The sequence below is a fragment of the Ursus americanus genome, chromosome 23 (assembly GCF_024610735.1).
Source record: "Ursus americanus isolate L20-20 chromosome 23, mUrsAme1.1.p, whole genome shotgun sequence".
Classification (NCBI taxonomy): Eukaryota; Metazoa; Chordata; class Mammalia; order Carnivora; family Ursidae; genus Ursus; species Ursus americanus.
Window position 1 is genome coordinate 6,026,943 of NC_142149.1, and position 13,458 is coordinate 6,040,400.

The 13,458-nt window shown below is 40.8% G+C and overlaps 1 protein-coding gene and 1 long non-coding RNA gene across 2 annotated transcripts in view; one reads left to right on the top strand and one right to left on the bottom strand.

Annotated features, from left to right (window-relative positions):
- The window catches only part of LOC123802945 (uncharacterized), a 48,404-nt gene that overhangs the window by 7,394 nt on the left and 27,552 nt on the right, over positions 1 to 13,458 (bottom strand). The window lies entirely within an intron of this gene.
- Positions 935 to 12,722, top strand: SUMO2 (small ubiquitin like modifier 2). The gene is made up of 4 exons (XM_045814213.2): positions 935 to 1,118; positions 2,722 to 2,853; positions 8,916 to 8,987; positions 12,061 to 12,722. Exons 1-4 carry the CDS (start codon positions 1,098 to 1,100, stop codon positions 12,121 to 12,123), a joined length of 288 nt encoding a protein of 95 aa, XP_045670169.1. The 5' UTR covers positions 935 to 1,097; the 3' UTR covers positions 12,124 to 12,722.

Below are 13,458 nucleotides of genomic sequence, written 5' to 3' on the forward strand. Positions count from 1 at the left end.
ACCAGATTGCAGTGGATTGAGGAGTGAGTGGGAGGTGAGGGAGTGGAGGCAGCTGGCATGGACAGTTTTTCAAGATGTTTGGCCAAGAATGGAGCGAGATATGGTGGTAACTTAAGAAGGAAACAGAGTCGAGAGAGTCTTTTTCTATGCTAAGGGAGGAGTGGAAGAAAGCATAAGGGCAAAGGAAATAATAAAACCTACCTAGAGTAGCGGGAGGAATCCACTGCACTTAAGTCAGGATTGTTCCTAAGACAGGAGGGACCTACTTCTATTTTTTAACCTGGCCCATTGGTTTGGAAGCTCGATATTGGGAGGTTCACTCTGACGGATCCTGTTTCCTCTTGGAGGTTGGGAGCCAGGCCATGAGTAAGGAGTTTGTAGGATGAACATTTTTCCTCAGCTAGCAAAGTATGGGTTTACCAGCAAGAAGCAAGAAGCCCCCGCACTGAGGCAAGAGCCCGGTGGGAAGCGGGTTGAGGCTGAAGCTTTAAAATTCAAAGGATGAGAGGCTGAGTGTGATGTTCCTCCAACCATGTGGAAAGCTACATTTGGGCCACCAAACAAGAGGGTTTTTTCCCCAGACCCTCATGCTGGGGCTTTGACTTAGTCTCCCTCTTCCTCCTCTAGTCAGTCTGCCTTCCCCAGCCTGAGTCTCACGTCTAGGCCTCAAGCCTCCTCGTCCCCACCGAGGACCAGCTGGAAGCCATTTTGATTAAGCTCCACCACAGAAGGAGGACAATACAGCCCCGCCCAGAGCCAGGCGCGCCCCCGCGGCGGGCCGGGTGCGCGTGTCCGCGCCTCTTCCCGCCGGCCTGGCGGGCGCCGGGCCCAGGCTGGGGCGGTGCGAGGCGGGGGGTGGGGGTGGTTATGTAAGCGTTGCGCGCTCCCGCGAGGCGGCAACCAATGGGAAGCCCCGGCGGCTCGTGCTCGCGCACGCAGGGTGGGGGGAGGGAGCGCACGACGTGCGCGCGCCCTCTCCCTCCTCCACCGCTGCCGCCTCCTTCTTCTGCCGCTCCTGGTGCTGCTTGTGTGCTCGTTCGGTGCGGACCTGGTACCTCTTTTGTGAAGCGGCAGCTGAGGAGACTCCGGCGCTCGCCATGGCCGACGAAAAGCCCAAGGTGAGCTCGGCGCCGGCTTCCTCGGGTCGCCGCGCGGTCGGGGTCACGGCGCGGGCCGGAGTCCGGCCCGAGCCCGCCGCGGGCTCCCCGCGCCTTCCTGGGCCCCCCACGGGGCTGGCCGCGGCTCAGGCCCGGGCGCTCCGCGCCATTTTCCTCCCTCCCCTCTTCCTCCCTCCCGCGCCGGAGGAGGCCCCGCCACCCTCCCCCGCCCCCGGCCGCCTCGGAGTGCGCGCCGGGCGCGAGTAGGGCGGGCGGATCGCGGACGCCCGCGGGCCCACCGGCCGCGAGCGGAGCTCCTCGGGCCCGGCCGACCGGGCGCGCGTGCGAAGGGGCGTTAGGGCGCGCGGTGTCCCCACCCTCCGCGGACCCCGCGCCGGGCCGCGACGGGTGTTGCCGCCTCCGCGGTGGCGGGGAGTTCCCTCCGCCTCGGGATTCCCCTTCAGGGATGGGGGGCTGCGGGCATCTAGGGACCCCTGCCCCGCGCCGCGCTGGCCTGGCGAGGGCTCGAGGAGAATCAATGGGCTGCCGATGGGTTCCCCATCGGGCCGTTGTGAGGGGCCGGGGGTTCGGGGAATCCCGGGGAGTATTTCCCACTTTCCCGGCTTCGGGGTCTCCAGGGGGCTGGGCAGGGGCTTTTCCCTGGGTGCCAGATCACCCCTAACCTGCGGAGACCATGCAGTTTCGAGAAGTTGGAGGCAGAGGTGCGAGCAGAAAGACTTGGTAGGGCTTAACTTTTTAACGCGGGTTTTGAGGCACCGGGAGGCTCTTCCCGTGAGGACTAAGGCACACACTTCTTCCTGGCACACGGGGCTTTCGTAGGGTTTGTTCTGTGACACCCCCTACCTCTTCCTTTATGAAGTGACTTGGGGGCTGCAGAATTCCATCAGCCCTTGATTTTGGTGAACTTCAGTTGGGTGGAAATCTACAAGGAAGACTTGGAAGAAAACTGCATTTGACCCATGACAACAAAGGGGAGGGGAGAGTAAGAGCTCTTAACTGAAAATAAACAAAAGTGAGGCTGCTAATAGAGGCGAACATGAATTGTGGTTCTCAGTTATTAATAACCGCTGCTTCAGAGAGAATAGAGGATATTCCTCAGTTGGTTTTTTTTTTTTAATGTAGTTGAGATATAAGTTATTAAACTGAGTTTAGTAACTTTTTAACGAGACAGTTGTAATGAGTTTTCAGTTGCAAGTTTTGGATTTTTGTATTTAGAGCACTTTATAAAGAGAAAGAATGCTTATTTTTAGTCTTTTTAAGGAAAATGACATGTTTTGAGGGATAAAATATGCCATTTTAGAAAATTCAGATGCAGGAGTGCCTTTCAGTGAATTGAGTGGGACCCATCTTTAAAAATCCACGGTTATTGCTGTGATATTGTAGGTAGGCTGCTTTTCTGTTTCTGTGACAGCTATTTAATATCGTTGCTCCAGGATTTTTCATCTCTCAGATTGATTTCAGCGGCTGAAAAACAGCTGTATACTCTTTTATCATACAGAATGAGAAACCTGTTGATTTCAGAAGCAAGTTGGGCTGCTGCTGCTTTTAAAAGGTGTTTGTTTTTCACATTTTCCAAATTATACTTTTATTTTTCTTTTAACAGGAAGGAGTCAAGACTGAGAACAACGATCATATTAATTTGAAGGTGGCGGGGCAGGATGGTTCTGTGGTGCAGTTTAAGATTAAGAGGCATACACCACTTAGTAAACTAATGAAAGCCTATTGTGAACGACAGGTGAGGAACTGACATGCACTTCCAATAAACTTATTAAGAAAAAACAAACCTTATTTTTTTGAGAATAGAAAGTAGCCTGGCATAATATTATAATTATCTTTGGTTGAATGAATGCACTTATATACTTGACATATCAGTTCTATCCTACACTTGGTATGTTGATGCTTCATGAAAACCCTTAGGATGGTTTGGTTAATATTCTGTATGATTCTAGTCCTATGCCAGAATTCATCAAATTATAGTCACAACACGCAGTTTATTCCTGAGGGGATGTGATTTTACTTTTATAAGAGTAAGAATGAACTTGATAAAATTTCTTGTCAGGTTTTTTTTTTTTTAATCCATTTAAAATTTGTGTCCTGTCAAAACAATTTATTTTGAGCATTTAAACCAATTTGGAAATAAAATTAAATTGTGAGTTTAACAACATTGCAATTTTCCTGAAGTATGTAAAATTGTAATGTTTTCTTAAGTAATGGTAGAGGTCAAGAAATTTAACCTCCTGAGTCAGGCAAAAACATTCCTGTGTTATAGAGATATTTGCATTTTACGCAGAAATTAGTAAATGGACAGCAAGAAGAGGAAGTAGAGATGAATAGATGCTAGGAGGTGAATGCAGGGTTTAAGACAAAGAAGCTTCCTTTTGTGAGGCTGAATCTAACAATACAGAGGCAACTTTAAAGATGACTTTTGCAAGTATAACAAAAACTCTGATACCTATATCAGTTAATTCAATAATAACCTGGCAGAAATATTTTTTTTTTTAATTCAACTCTGAATGTGTAACATATAAAAGTTGGGAAAGTTAACTCTTTTAGACTAAAACAAGTTGTCTGCATTGCAAATTGTCCTAAAAATAGGCTCAAAGTAATGTAAGACTTAAACTTATTGAAGTTCGGAGATTGAGTTTGAGCTGATAGTTGGACTTCCTGGATGAGTTCTAAGGACATTTGGAAGAAACTGAGGATAAACGTCATTTTGAGATCTAAGCTTTATTTTATGCCTAATTTATTTATAATAGAATACTGTGCTTATATGATTCTTTTATCTTCAGAGATAAACTAATCTTATAGTTCCTTAAAAGATAATGATTTTCAGTGTACTCTTATTTGAAGAATTTTGGTGAAATCCCTCTAAACAACTAATAAATATGTACTTCCTACTTGTGCTAAAAAAATTTTTGCTCTAGCATCTTCCATATTTGAACACTAGTGCCCCTTCAGGTTACAGGGGAATTTTAAAAGGTAATCATTTTGTAAAACTTTACATAGCACACCTTTTACAAAGTAGAAACTCATGGTTAGGTTTAGTGGTTTTCAACAAAATTCTCTGCATATCTTTTCTCGTTTCTAAATTTTAGATTTTAAGTCCTACATTTTTTTTTTTTTAAGATTTTATTTATTTATTCGACAGAGACAGAGACAGCCAGTGAGAGAGGGAACACAGGCAGGGGGAGTGGGAGAGAAAGAAGCAGGCTCATAGCAGAAGAGCCTGATGTGGGGCTCGATCCCATAACGCCGGGATCACGCCCTGAGCCGAAGGCAGACGCTTTAACCGCTGTGCCACCCAGGCGCCCCTAAGTCCTACGTTTTTTTAAAAGGTCCTATTTTTCAAAACTTAATATGGAAAGTCAAATGTAGAGCAAAGTTGAAAAAACTTTACATTGAATACCCATGTGCTTACCACTTAGTTTAACCATTAACATTTTATTATACATACCTATTGATAACCTCTATTAATCCTAAAATGTTCATATTTAAGACTTCCTGTATTGCCTGAAGGGGCCCCAAAGGAACTTTTTACTTATCTGATAAATATCAGATGCCTACCATGTGCTGAGGCTTATATACTGTGTGCCAGAAAAACAAAGACACATAGCACATCCCATATTGCAGATTGTCTCTTAAGAGATTGTTCTGTAAGATGGAGCTAGTGGGTCAATCAAGAATTTGGCGGTTTTCCTGGTATATTAAAATTTAGTGTATTACTCATGTAAATAAAGTTTTTCTTGAGTTTTTTCAGTTGTTACTCTTAGAAATGTTTTTCTCTGGTGTCCCCACTGAATAAATAGCACTATGTTACATCTAGTTGGGAGGTCAAAACCTTGGGATTGTCCTTGATGCTGCTTTATAATTCCTATAAAATCGATCAACAAATTCTGTTCTCTATGTAAACCTGTGCTGTTCAAAACAGTAGCCACAAGCCACGTGTGACTTTACCTCCTGAGACATGGCTAGTCCACATTAATGTGTGCTGGAAAGTGTACAATACATGGCCAGATTTTGTAGACTCATGGTGGGAAAAGTAAAATATCTTAATTTTTCAAATGTCAATTACATGTTAAAAGGATTTTTAATATACTGATTTAAAACATTAAAATTTTACCTGCTTTTAATGTGGCAGTTAGAAAATTTAAAATTACATATGTAGCTCACATTCTCTTTCTCTTGGATAGTGCTGAGCCCTCAACCATTTTATTCTGCTCTTGGTTGATTGCTAACTTTGAAGACTTTTCTGATTAATTGAGAGTGCTTCTGCTCCCATCACTTGGTCCTCTCACTGTTTGTTTTTTGCATTGATCACTGTCTTTTTTGTCTCTACATTAAAATGTAGCTACCTGAGCATAGGACCTTTTTGTTCACTATTTCTCTAGAACCTAAACCAGTACCTGACATAAAGAGTGTGTTCAGTAAATGCTTATAAAGTGATAGTGAACATTCAAACTGCCTCCGGAGGTTGGTTTGTAAATAAAATTTCTGTTCACGTGTGAAATTGAGTTTGCCCACTTTGTCAGCCATATAGCTTTTGGGTGAGGGCATACTGTTCCATTCTAGTGTGCATTTACTGTAACAGATTATTTCATGGAAAAAAAAGTGGCTTCAGAGAGCCCAGACTGATTCACTGGTTTAGTCCAGTTCATTTTTGCGAAATGAAGAAATAGGGATCCAAAGAGATAACCTCACACAGCTCTTCTGTGGCAGAACTCTGAAGCTAAAGCTCAGAGATGAGATTTACTCAGAAGTGGAACCCAAATACTGGTTTAATGTAAATTCATTGTTTGAATTTACATGATTTATGGAATCTGAAAGGCAAGTCTCCTGAATTTTGGACTTTTGGTCTGTAGCAAAATAAACCATTTTATTGATAAGGAAAAGCATGCAAACAGGTAGTAATAAAGGAATATGCTGCGTGTTCTGGCCTTGTGTTTTTCCCCCTCTTGTTTTGAGCAGCCATGCCATTGACCTTAGGACCTTACTAGTGGATATAGTAGAGGAAAAACCCAGCATATGGCTTAGTATTTTGTTAAAGTGATGGGTCTTCAATGGAGTGTCTGCAGATGTATAATTAGTGGTTAATGGCTTGGCATTTAATTCATGGTTGCTTTGCATAATCAGAAATGAAATTTGGATTTCATGAGGAATGAATTAAGGTTGTGGATGTCCCCTATCGGGTCTGGGAATCATTTGTATTCTCAAGACAAAGGCTGGTCTGAAAGTGGTATGTGTCACAGACTAGAGTTTTAAAGGAAGGTAATACGATTTTCATGTTAGAGGTAGTTTTAAGACAGACTTAATGATTCCATGTTAAATAAAGGAATACAGGTGGATAAATATTGAGCACTTTGTTTCAATATTCTAGTCCTAGGAACTCAGTTAAGTTGAAGCAGGGATTTGTGTAACAATAATTACAGTTTGTGATTTAAGTATGATACAGGAGTGATTTTTTTTTTGTAGGATGCTTTCTATAAAGCTCTTTTTCCAGTTAATATATTCACAGCATATCTCCAAAGATTCTTTATTTTCTGATCTTGTCTTCATTTGGCTGCAGTTACCAGCTTTGCTGCTCTGCTCCTTTCCCCTTTTCCCCACCCCTGCGTCAGGTAGGTAATGATTAGTAAAACATTGGAGTCTTGTTTGCAGAAGGGGCATGCTTAGGCTCATTTATCTCCTTAAATACATATAAAAATTTCTTGAAGCTGAACTCTGTAATGTAATTTTAAAATTCCCTTTTTGTAATAAAGCTGCTCCTCAACTTAGTAGCTTTAGATTTTTAAATAAAATGAAGCATGGTAAGGTAGATATTGCCTCTCATCCATTTATTCCATCAGTAACATATCCATGAGTACCTACTGTGTGCAAGGAATACAGTATAACCAAGACTGTTTTAGGTTCTTGTCCCTCTTGGAGCTTGCTTTTTAGTGAGAGGTGGACAAATAATTATTGCTGGTCTGGGTAAGTACTAAGAAGGAATTTAAAATGCTGGTGGTTCTTTTGAGGTATTCCACAGTTTTAAGCTTACGTGCTTATGGATGGTTTTTAAGACAGTTGTGGTGGAAATGTTGGTTACCCAAGGGTAAGAACTTGTTGAATTCTTGTGGTGTGCCTAACATTGTGCTGGGTTGGGACATAGGTAACTCTTGCTTGGTGATAGGAATTGTTTGGATAGAAATGAAGGTTAAATAGCTTTAAGGCAAAATTTTAATCATTACATTTATTTAGGTGACTTCCAGTTTTCATTGTTGAGAGTGAAGTTTTTTTCCCTTTTGGAGAGTTCTTTAATATGCATGGAAGAACGTTGCTGTCCATACATGTTACTTCAAATTTCAGTATCTTTCTAACTCATTTTAAATGCAGTGTGACTCAAGCTATGTTCTACTCAAGCTTGGAGTAGCTGTGGTCTCCAAGGAGTACAGCTTTTTTAAAACAACCTTTTTGTTTTGTTGTTGTTTCATACTAGTTTATTTAGGGGTTCCATTTTCACTCAGTAGACTTTATGTATTTCTCATGTGCTTCTTCACTCATTAATTCATCCAGTTCTGAAGGATTATCTGCTATCTTGATCAGCCAACCTTGTTTGTTCAGTTTTGTCCCAACTTCAGGCAGACTATAGTAAACAACATCTCCCAAAGCTTCTTTGCAAAATTGCTGATTCCACTGTTCCAATACCGTTTTCTCTTGTTATCCATTCATGTTTGTGAATTTACACACTCAGAGCTAAGGCATTAACTGGTGGAAAGTCAAGCTCTGCTCAACATTCAGTGGACGGGTTAGCCCTTGGTTTTGTGAGCTGCTTCTTTTCAAAGACATGGACGAACTATTCTAGGATTCTGGAGAGCAGAGCGGAGCTGGTGTGCAGTGTCCTGGTGGCGCCCACCCTCAGACCCCAGGGCCACAGCAGGCAGGGCGCCCGGGGCTTAGATGCAATGCACCCCACACCCCGCATGCTCTGCACTGCTCTAAAACGACCTTTGTTTGTTTGTTTTATTTTTTATTTTTATTTTTATTTTTTTAAAGATTTTATTTATTTATGTGACAGAGAGACAGCCAGCGAGAGAGGGAACACAGCAGGGGGAGTGGGAGAGGAAGAAGCAGGCTCATAGCGGAAGAGCCTGATGTGGGACTCGATCCCGGATCGCCAGGATCACGCCCTGAGCCGAAGGCAGACGCTTTAACGACTGCGCTACCCAGGCGCCCCTGTTTGTTTTATTTTAAAGATTTATTTATTTGAGAGGGAGAGGGGGAGAGAATCTCAAGTAGACTTTGTGCTTACTGGGGCTCGATCTCATCACCCTGAGATCGTGACCTGAGCTGAAATCAAGAGTTGGCTGCTTAACCAACTGAGCCACCTGGGCACCCCTAAAAAAGACCTTTTTTTTAAAAAAAGATCATTTTTGGGGTCCTCTGAGTGGGTCAGTCATTTAAGCATCTCCCTTCGGCTTAGGTCATGATCCTGGAATCCAACGATCGAGCCCTGAGTCAGCCAGTGTCAGCCTCCCTGCTTAGCCGGGAGTCTGCTTCTCTCTCTCCCTCTGTTCCTCCCCCAGCTTGTTCTCTCTCTCTCAAAGAAATAAAATCTTTAAAAAAAAAAAGTCATTTTTCCGAAGAAGTCCACAGTTCAAAGAAAGTGAAAGTCATGCCAAATCTTTTTACCCATGTAGAAATGTTAACATGTTGATGATCATTTACTTAGGTTTGTCTTTTAATATATTTATGGCTAAATATGCATATAATTTTAGTTCTTAATGTTTCTTTGCATTCTTACTGCTTTTAACTCTCTTGTAGGGTTTGTCAATGAGGCAGATCAGATTCCGATTTGATGGGCAGCCAATCAATGAAACAGACACACCTGCACAGGTAAAAATCTCTCTATGCTAACTAGAAAAGTCAGTGTGTTTTGTAATTTGCTCAACAGCCTTGTTTTTATTTGTAAACTTTTAGACATTGGAATCTAGTTTTTCACCAGAGTTCAAAACTCTAAACTCTCATGAATATTAGTATTTCTTCAGGAAATGTCAACGGGTTTTAAATATCCAGTTACCATTTTGTAAAGCTGACAGATCATTTAGTTTAATCTATTCTTTCCTATTGCCAGCATTATTTGGAGAAAATAATTCAGAATGCTATTTTTGTCGCTACAGCTCTTGATCGTACTCCGTGTTCCCCCACAGGTGATTGTTTGGCTGTTGATCCTGAGCATTTTCACTTCTTATGCTGAATTCTCTTTTACTTGTCCTTGTGAACTAAAGGGATCTTGGGGCTCTAACTGGAAGTCTCTTGATGGTTTAGCTTGATCAGGAGGATTCTTGAAAATAGGTGGTTTTCCAAAGCCTGCAAAAGGTGACACTATCTGAGCCCTTTATCTCTTGACATGTCACTTCCTAAGGGATCAGCTGGGCGGTCGGTCTTCTATGGCAGAAGCTGTTTGTTTCTTTTTACCCTCTCAGGTTCCACTTAAGACTTGTAGTTTGGGGAAAAAATATTTTGATGGAAGTTTAAATTGGGGCCCTTCTACTTTTGAATTTATCAGTCCATAAAAACTAGAAAGTGATAAATATAGTATGAGTGAAGCAGCCCATCCTGGTTGTGGTTTTGTTGATAATCTTAAAAAATTTGAAGTGTCTGGGTTGTAATTGAAGGAAGAGTATTTTGAAGTAATTTCCTGTGATGTCTCTAGGAAGCAGTTAGAGAAGGTAGCCACAAGGAGGAGCTGAATTCTGTTGGTGAATGAGAGACAGGAAAAACTCTTCTATACTTTGAAGGCATTTCAAGTTTCACTATAAAATGTAACATCCCCGGGGTTTTATTTTAGTAGATAGGCTGAAGACATGTTTTGATGGTTTAAAAAGAATAAAAACCTATTATGCTAAACTCGGATGTTTAGAATGTATTTGCTGTCTTTTGATGCTCTCGCCCACCACCAAAAACAAGTTCTTGTCTCTACGTTGCTGGCTGCAAATACTAAACTGTGAGGAGGATTTGTTCAGAACTGCATTATAAAATCTTTACCTTAAATGTGGAATTTAACTCCTTTGAATATTTAAAATTGCATTTACTGTAGAATGAAATTGATTCATTTTAGAATTATTCTCCCAATGTTTCTTAAATAGAAGAATTATGATAAATTAGAACATCTTAACGACCAGTTTTAATAGTAATATAATTATGTGCCCACCTTTTTGTTAAATACTCTCTTTGACTCATTTAATTCTGATAACTGAACGCTATTTCATTTTACAAAAGAGGGAATTGAGACTTAGTCATTAACCTTTTAATGCCCCAGTCCTACTTTTAGTGTATTTGAACTTTGTTAGAAATGATTCCCTTCCTTGTCTTTAGGTACCCAGGGTTCTTGTCCCCCCCCCCATTACCAGTTTTTAGAACATAATTTTTTGAGGGTAATTATCAGCATAATAAACTGTTACAGAGGTTATTTATTTTACAGCGCTGCCGTATGACCAAGATTTTTCTACTCTGGTAGAAAGGATGATTGTTTTATGTGTAATATGTGGGTAGTGAGCCTTGCAAACTTAGTTTGTGAGTAGCAGTTTAAAATTTCAAGTAGTTTTTTAGTAAGTCTGTCCTTACACATATCCCTTCCCTTATGCACAGAGCTAACTGCTGTGCTTCGTGCACATGCCAGGATCCATTCATGCTTTGTGTGCACACACACTTTAGAAATACAAACATAGTCCTACTATATTTGTATACCTACTATATTTGTAAACCACTTTTGTTGTCTTTTTTTTTTTTTTTTTTAACATTTCATTTCATTTCATTTATTGACCATGAGCAGAGGGAAGGGGAAAGGGAAAAGGGGGAGAGGGAATCCCGGTGGACTCTGTGTTGAGCCCTGAGCCCACCTCGGGGTTGGATCTCACTCACAACCCTGAGATCATGACCCAAGCTGAAATTAAGAGTCCGATGCCCAACTGATTGAGCCACCCAGGCACTCTGCTACCTAGTTTTTAAATTTATTTTTAGCCTAATATTGTATCTTAGGGATAGTTCTATTTCTGAACATGTAAATCTATGTGGTATTTCATGTTAAGAGTGTACCACATTTCTTTGAGTTTTTATTGATATCTAGGTTATTTCCAGTCTTTTGCTCATCTAAACAACATTGCAGTGAGATCCTTAACACATTCCATTCTTATTTCTTTTTTCTTTATATCATTTATTTTATTTTTATCATTATGATAAATTTATCATTTTTATACCATTTTTATTTTCAGTAATTAAAAGTGAGGTGACTTAACTCATGCACATATTCAGCTTTTTCACTTAAAATTCTTAATTTTTAAGATTTTATTTATTTATTTGAGAGAGGGTGCACAAGCAGGGAGGAGGGGCAGAAGGAGAGGGAGAAGCAGACTCCCCGCCGAGCAGAGAGCCCAATGCTGACCTTGATCCCAGAACCCTGGGATCATGACCTGAGCCAAAGACAGATGCTTAACCGACTAAGCCACCAGGTGCTCCCCAGCTTTTTCATATAAAAACTAAGTTTTCTTTTTTTTTTTTTTTTTAAGATTTTTATTCATTTATGTGACAGAGAGACAGCCAGCGCGAGAGAGAACACAGCAGGGGAGTAGGAGAGGAAGAAGCAGGCTCCCAGCGGAGGAGCCTGATGTGGGACTAGATCCCATAACACCGGGATCACGCCCTGAGCTGAAGGCAGACGCTTAACGACTGCGCTACCCAGGCGCCTCTAAAAACTAAGTTTTCTATAATCTTTATATAAGGAAGACCAAGTGAAGAATTAGTTTAAACCTAAGACTGATGCTACATTATCCTATAGGATGTCTACAATAACGAACATTGGAATTGGGTGGAACCTGTGCAGTTTCTGGGGTACTTAAGTCCGAGAGTTACAAATCTTAAGAGCTGATAAAACAAACCTTCCATTTGTTTTTCTTCTTTCATATGCCAGTTGGAAATGGAGGATGAAGATACAATTGATGTGTTCCAGCAGCAGACAGGAGGTGTCTACTAAAAAGGGAACCTGCTACTTTACTCCAGAACTCTGTTCCTCCAGACCAAGAAGACATTCTCAATTAGAAAGCCGCAATTTGGTTCCACCACATCCTGACTACTACAGTATAGTTTTCTCTATTCTTTCATTTTCCCCTTCCCCATTCCTTTATTGTACATAAAGTAACTGTGTATGTGCACAAGCATATTGCATTTTTTTTTTTTTTAACTAAATGGCCAATGGTATGTTTTGATCGACATCAAATGGAGATGGGATGGGGGAAAATACTGCTTCTGTGAAAATACCCCCTCTCTCCATTAGTGGCATGCTCAGTCAGCTCTTATCTTTATATTCCAGTAAGTTATTTTGCTCTCACTGTTTAACAAAAAAAGAACAACATAAAAATCCTTGCATACCTTGTTCGATTGGAGAATTTTAATGTTTTTCATTTATCATTGTAAAACCAAGGACAATTTTATAACTTTTTTGTACGTAGCTGTTACATGTAGGGCAATCTGTCTTTAAGTAGGGATAAATTACTCTAAAAGAAATGAATCCTAGATAGTTTTCCCTTCAAGTCAAGCGTCTTGTTGTTTAAATAAACTTCTTGTTTAAAATGAGCTGTTTTCTTTATTCTGAAGAATAATTGAAAGCTTAGAAAACATGAAATGAGTAGGCCTGTTAGAAGTAACATTTCAAGGAAGAAATAAAGCTACATTGCATTCTTGACAAACTGATACAAAACAAAGAATAACAAAGTTTATAAAAGACTAGCAACTGATGTTTCAGACTCTTGTTTAAAAAGCTTAGGCAGTTCCAAATATGCAACCTTACTAGCAAAAAAAAAAAAAAAAAAAAAATTGGGTCATAATGTTGTGGATTTACTCCCCAAGTATTCTTTTCCATAACTACTACCTGGCAGAGTGGATTAGTACAATACAGCTAAGAGAAAGTTCTGAGTTTGCTAACTCTCCCGATAAAACACTTAACCATTCTATCCTCCTTTGATGAATAAATATTCCCGAACCCAAAATAGTCTTTGTTCCTTGAGGATGTTGAAGGACAGAGAATATTTATCCACATATATCCACTCTTACAGCCTTAAATATGCAGGGCACCGCAGTTTTTAAATTCAAATGTATGGGAAAGCGTAACAGCTATAGAACCAGCAAACAATGTTAAGAGCTGGTAAGATTTAGATTACTTAATTCTAACCTGTTTTAGAGATGAGGAAGCTGAGGTCCTGAGGGTCGTTACTTGTCACAGCTAGATGACTATGAAACCAGGACTAGAGAATAGGTCTGATGCCTGTTAATTCAGTTCTTTCATATTGGTTCTTAAACTGAATTTCCACCC

Excerpts from the sequence above, each read along its gene's own strand:
- SUMO2 (XM_045814213.2), top strand. The coding sequence starts at position 1,098 with ATGGCCGACGAAAAGCCCAAG. Across the intron at positions 1,119-2,721 it reads TGGCCGACGAAAAGCCCAAG|GAAGGAGTCAAGACTGAGAA; the intron begins GTGAGCTCGGCG and ends TTCTTTTAACAG. Across the intron at positions 8,988-12,060 it reads AAACAGACACACCTGCACAG|TTGGAAATGGAGGATGAAGA; the intron begins GTAAAAATCTCT and ends TTCATATGCCAG.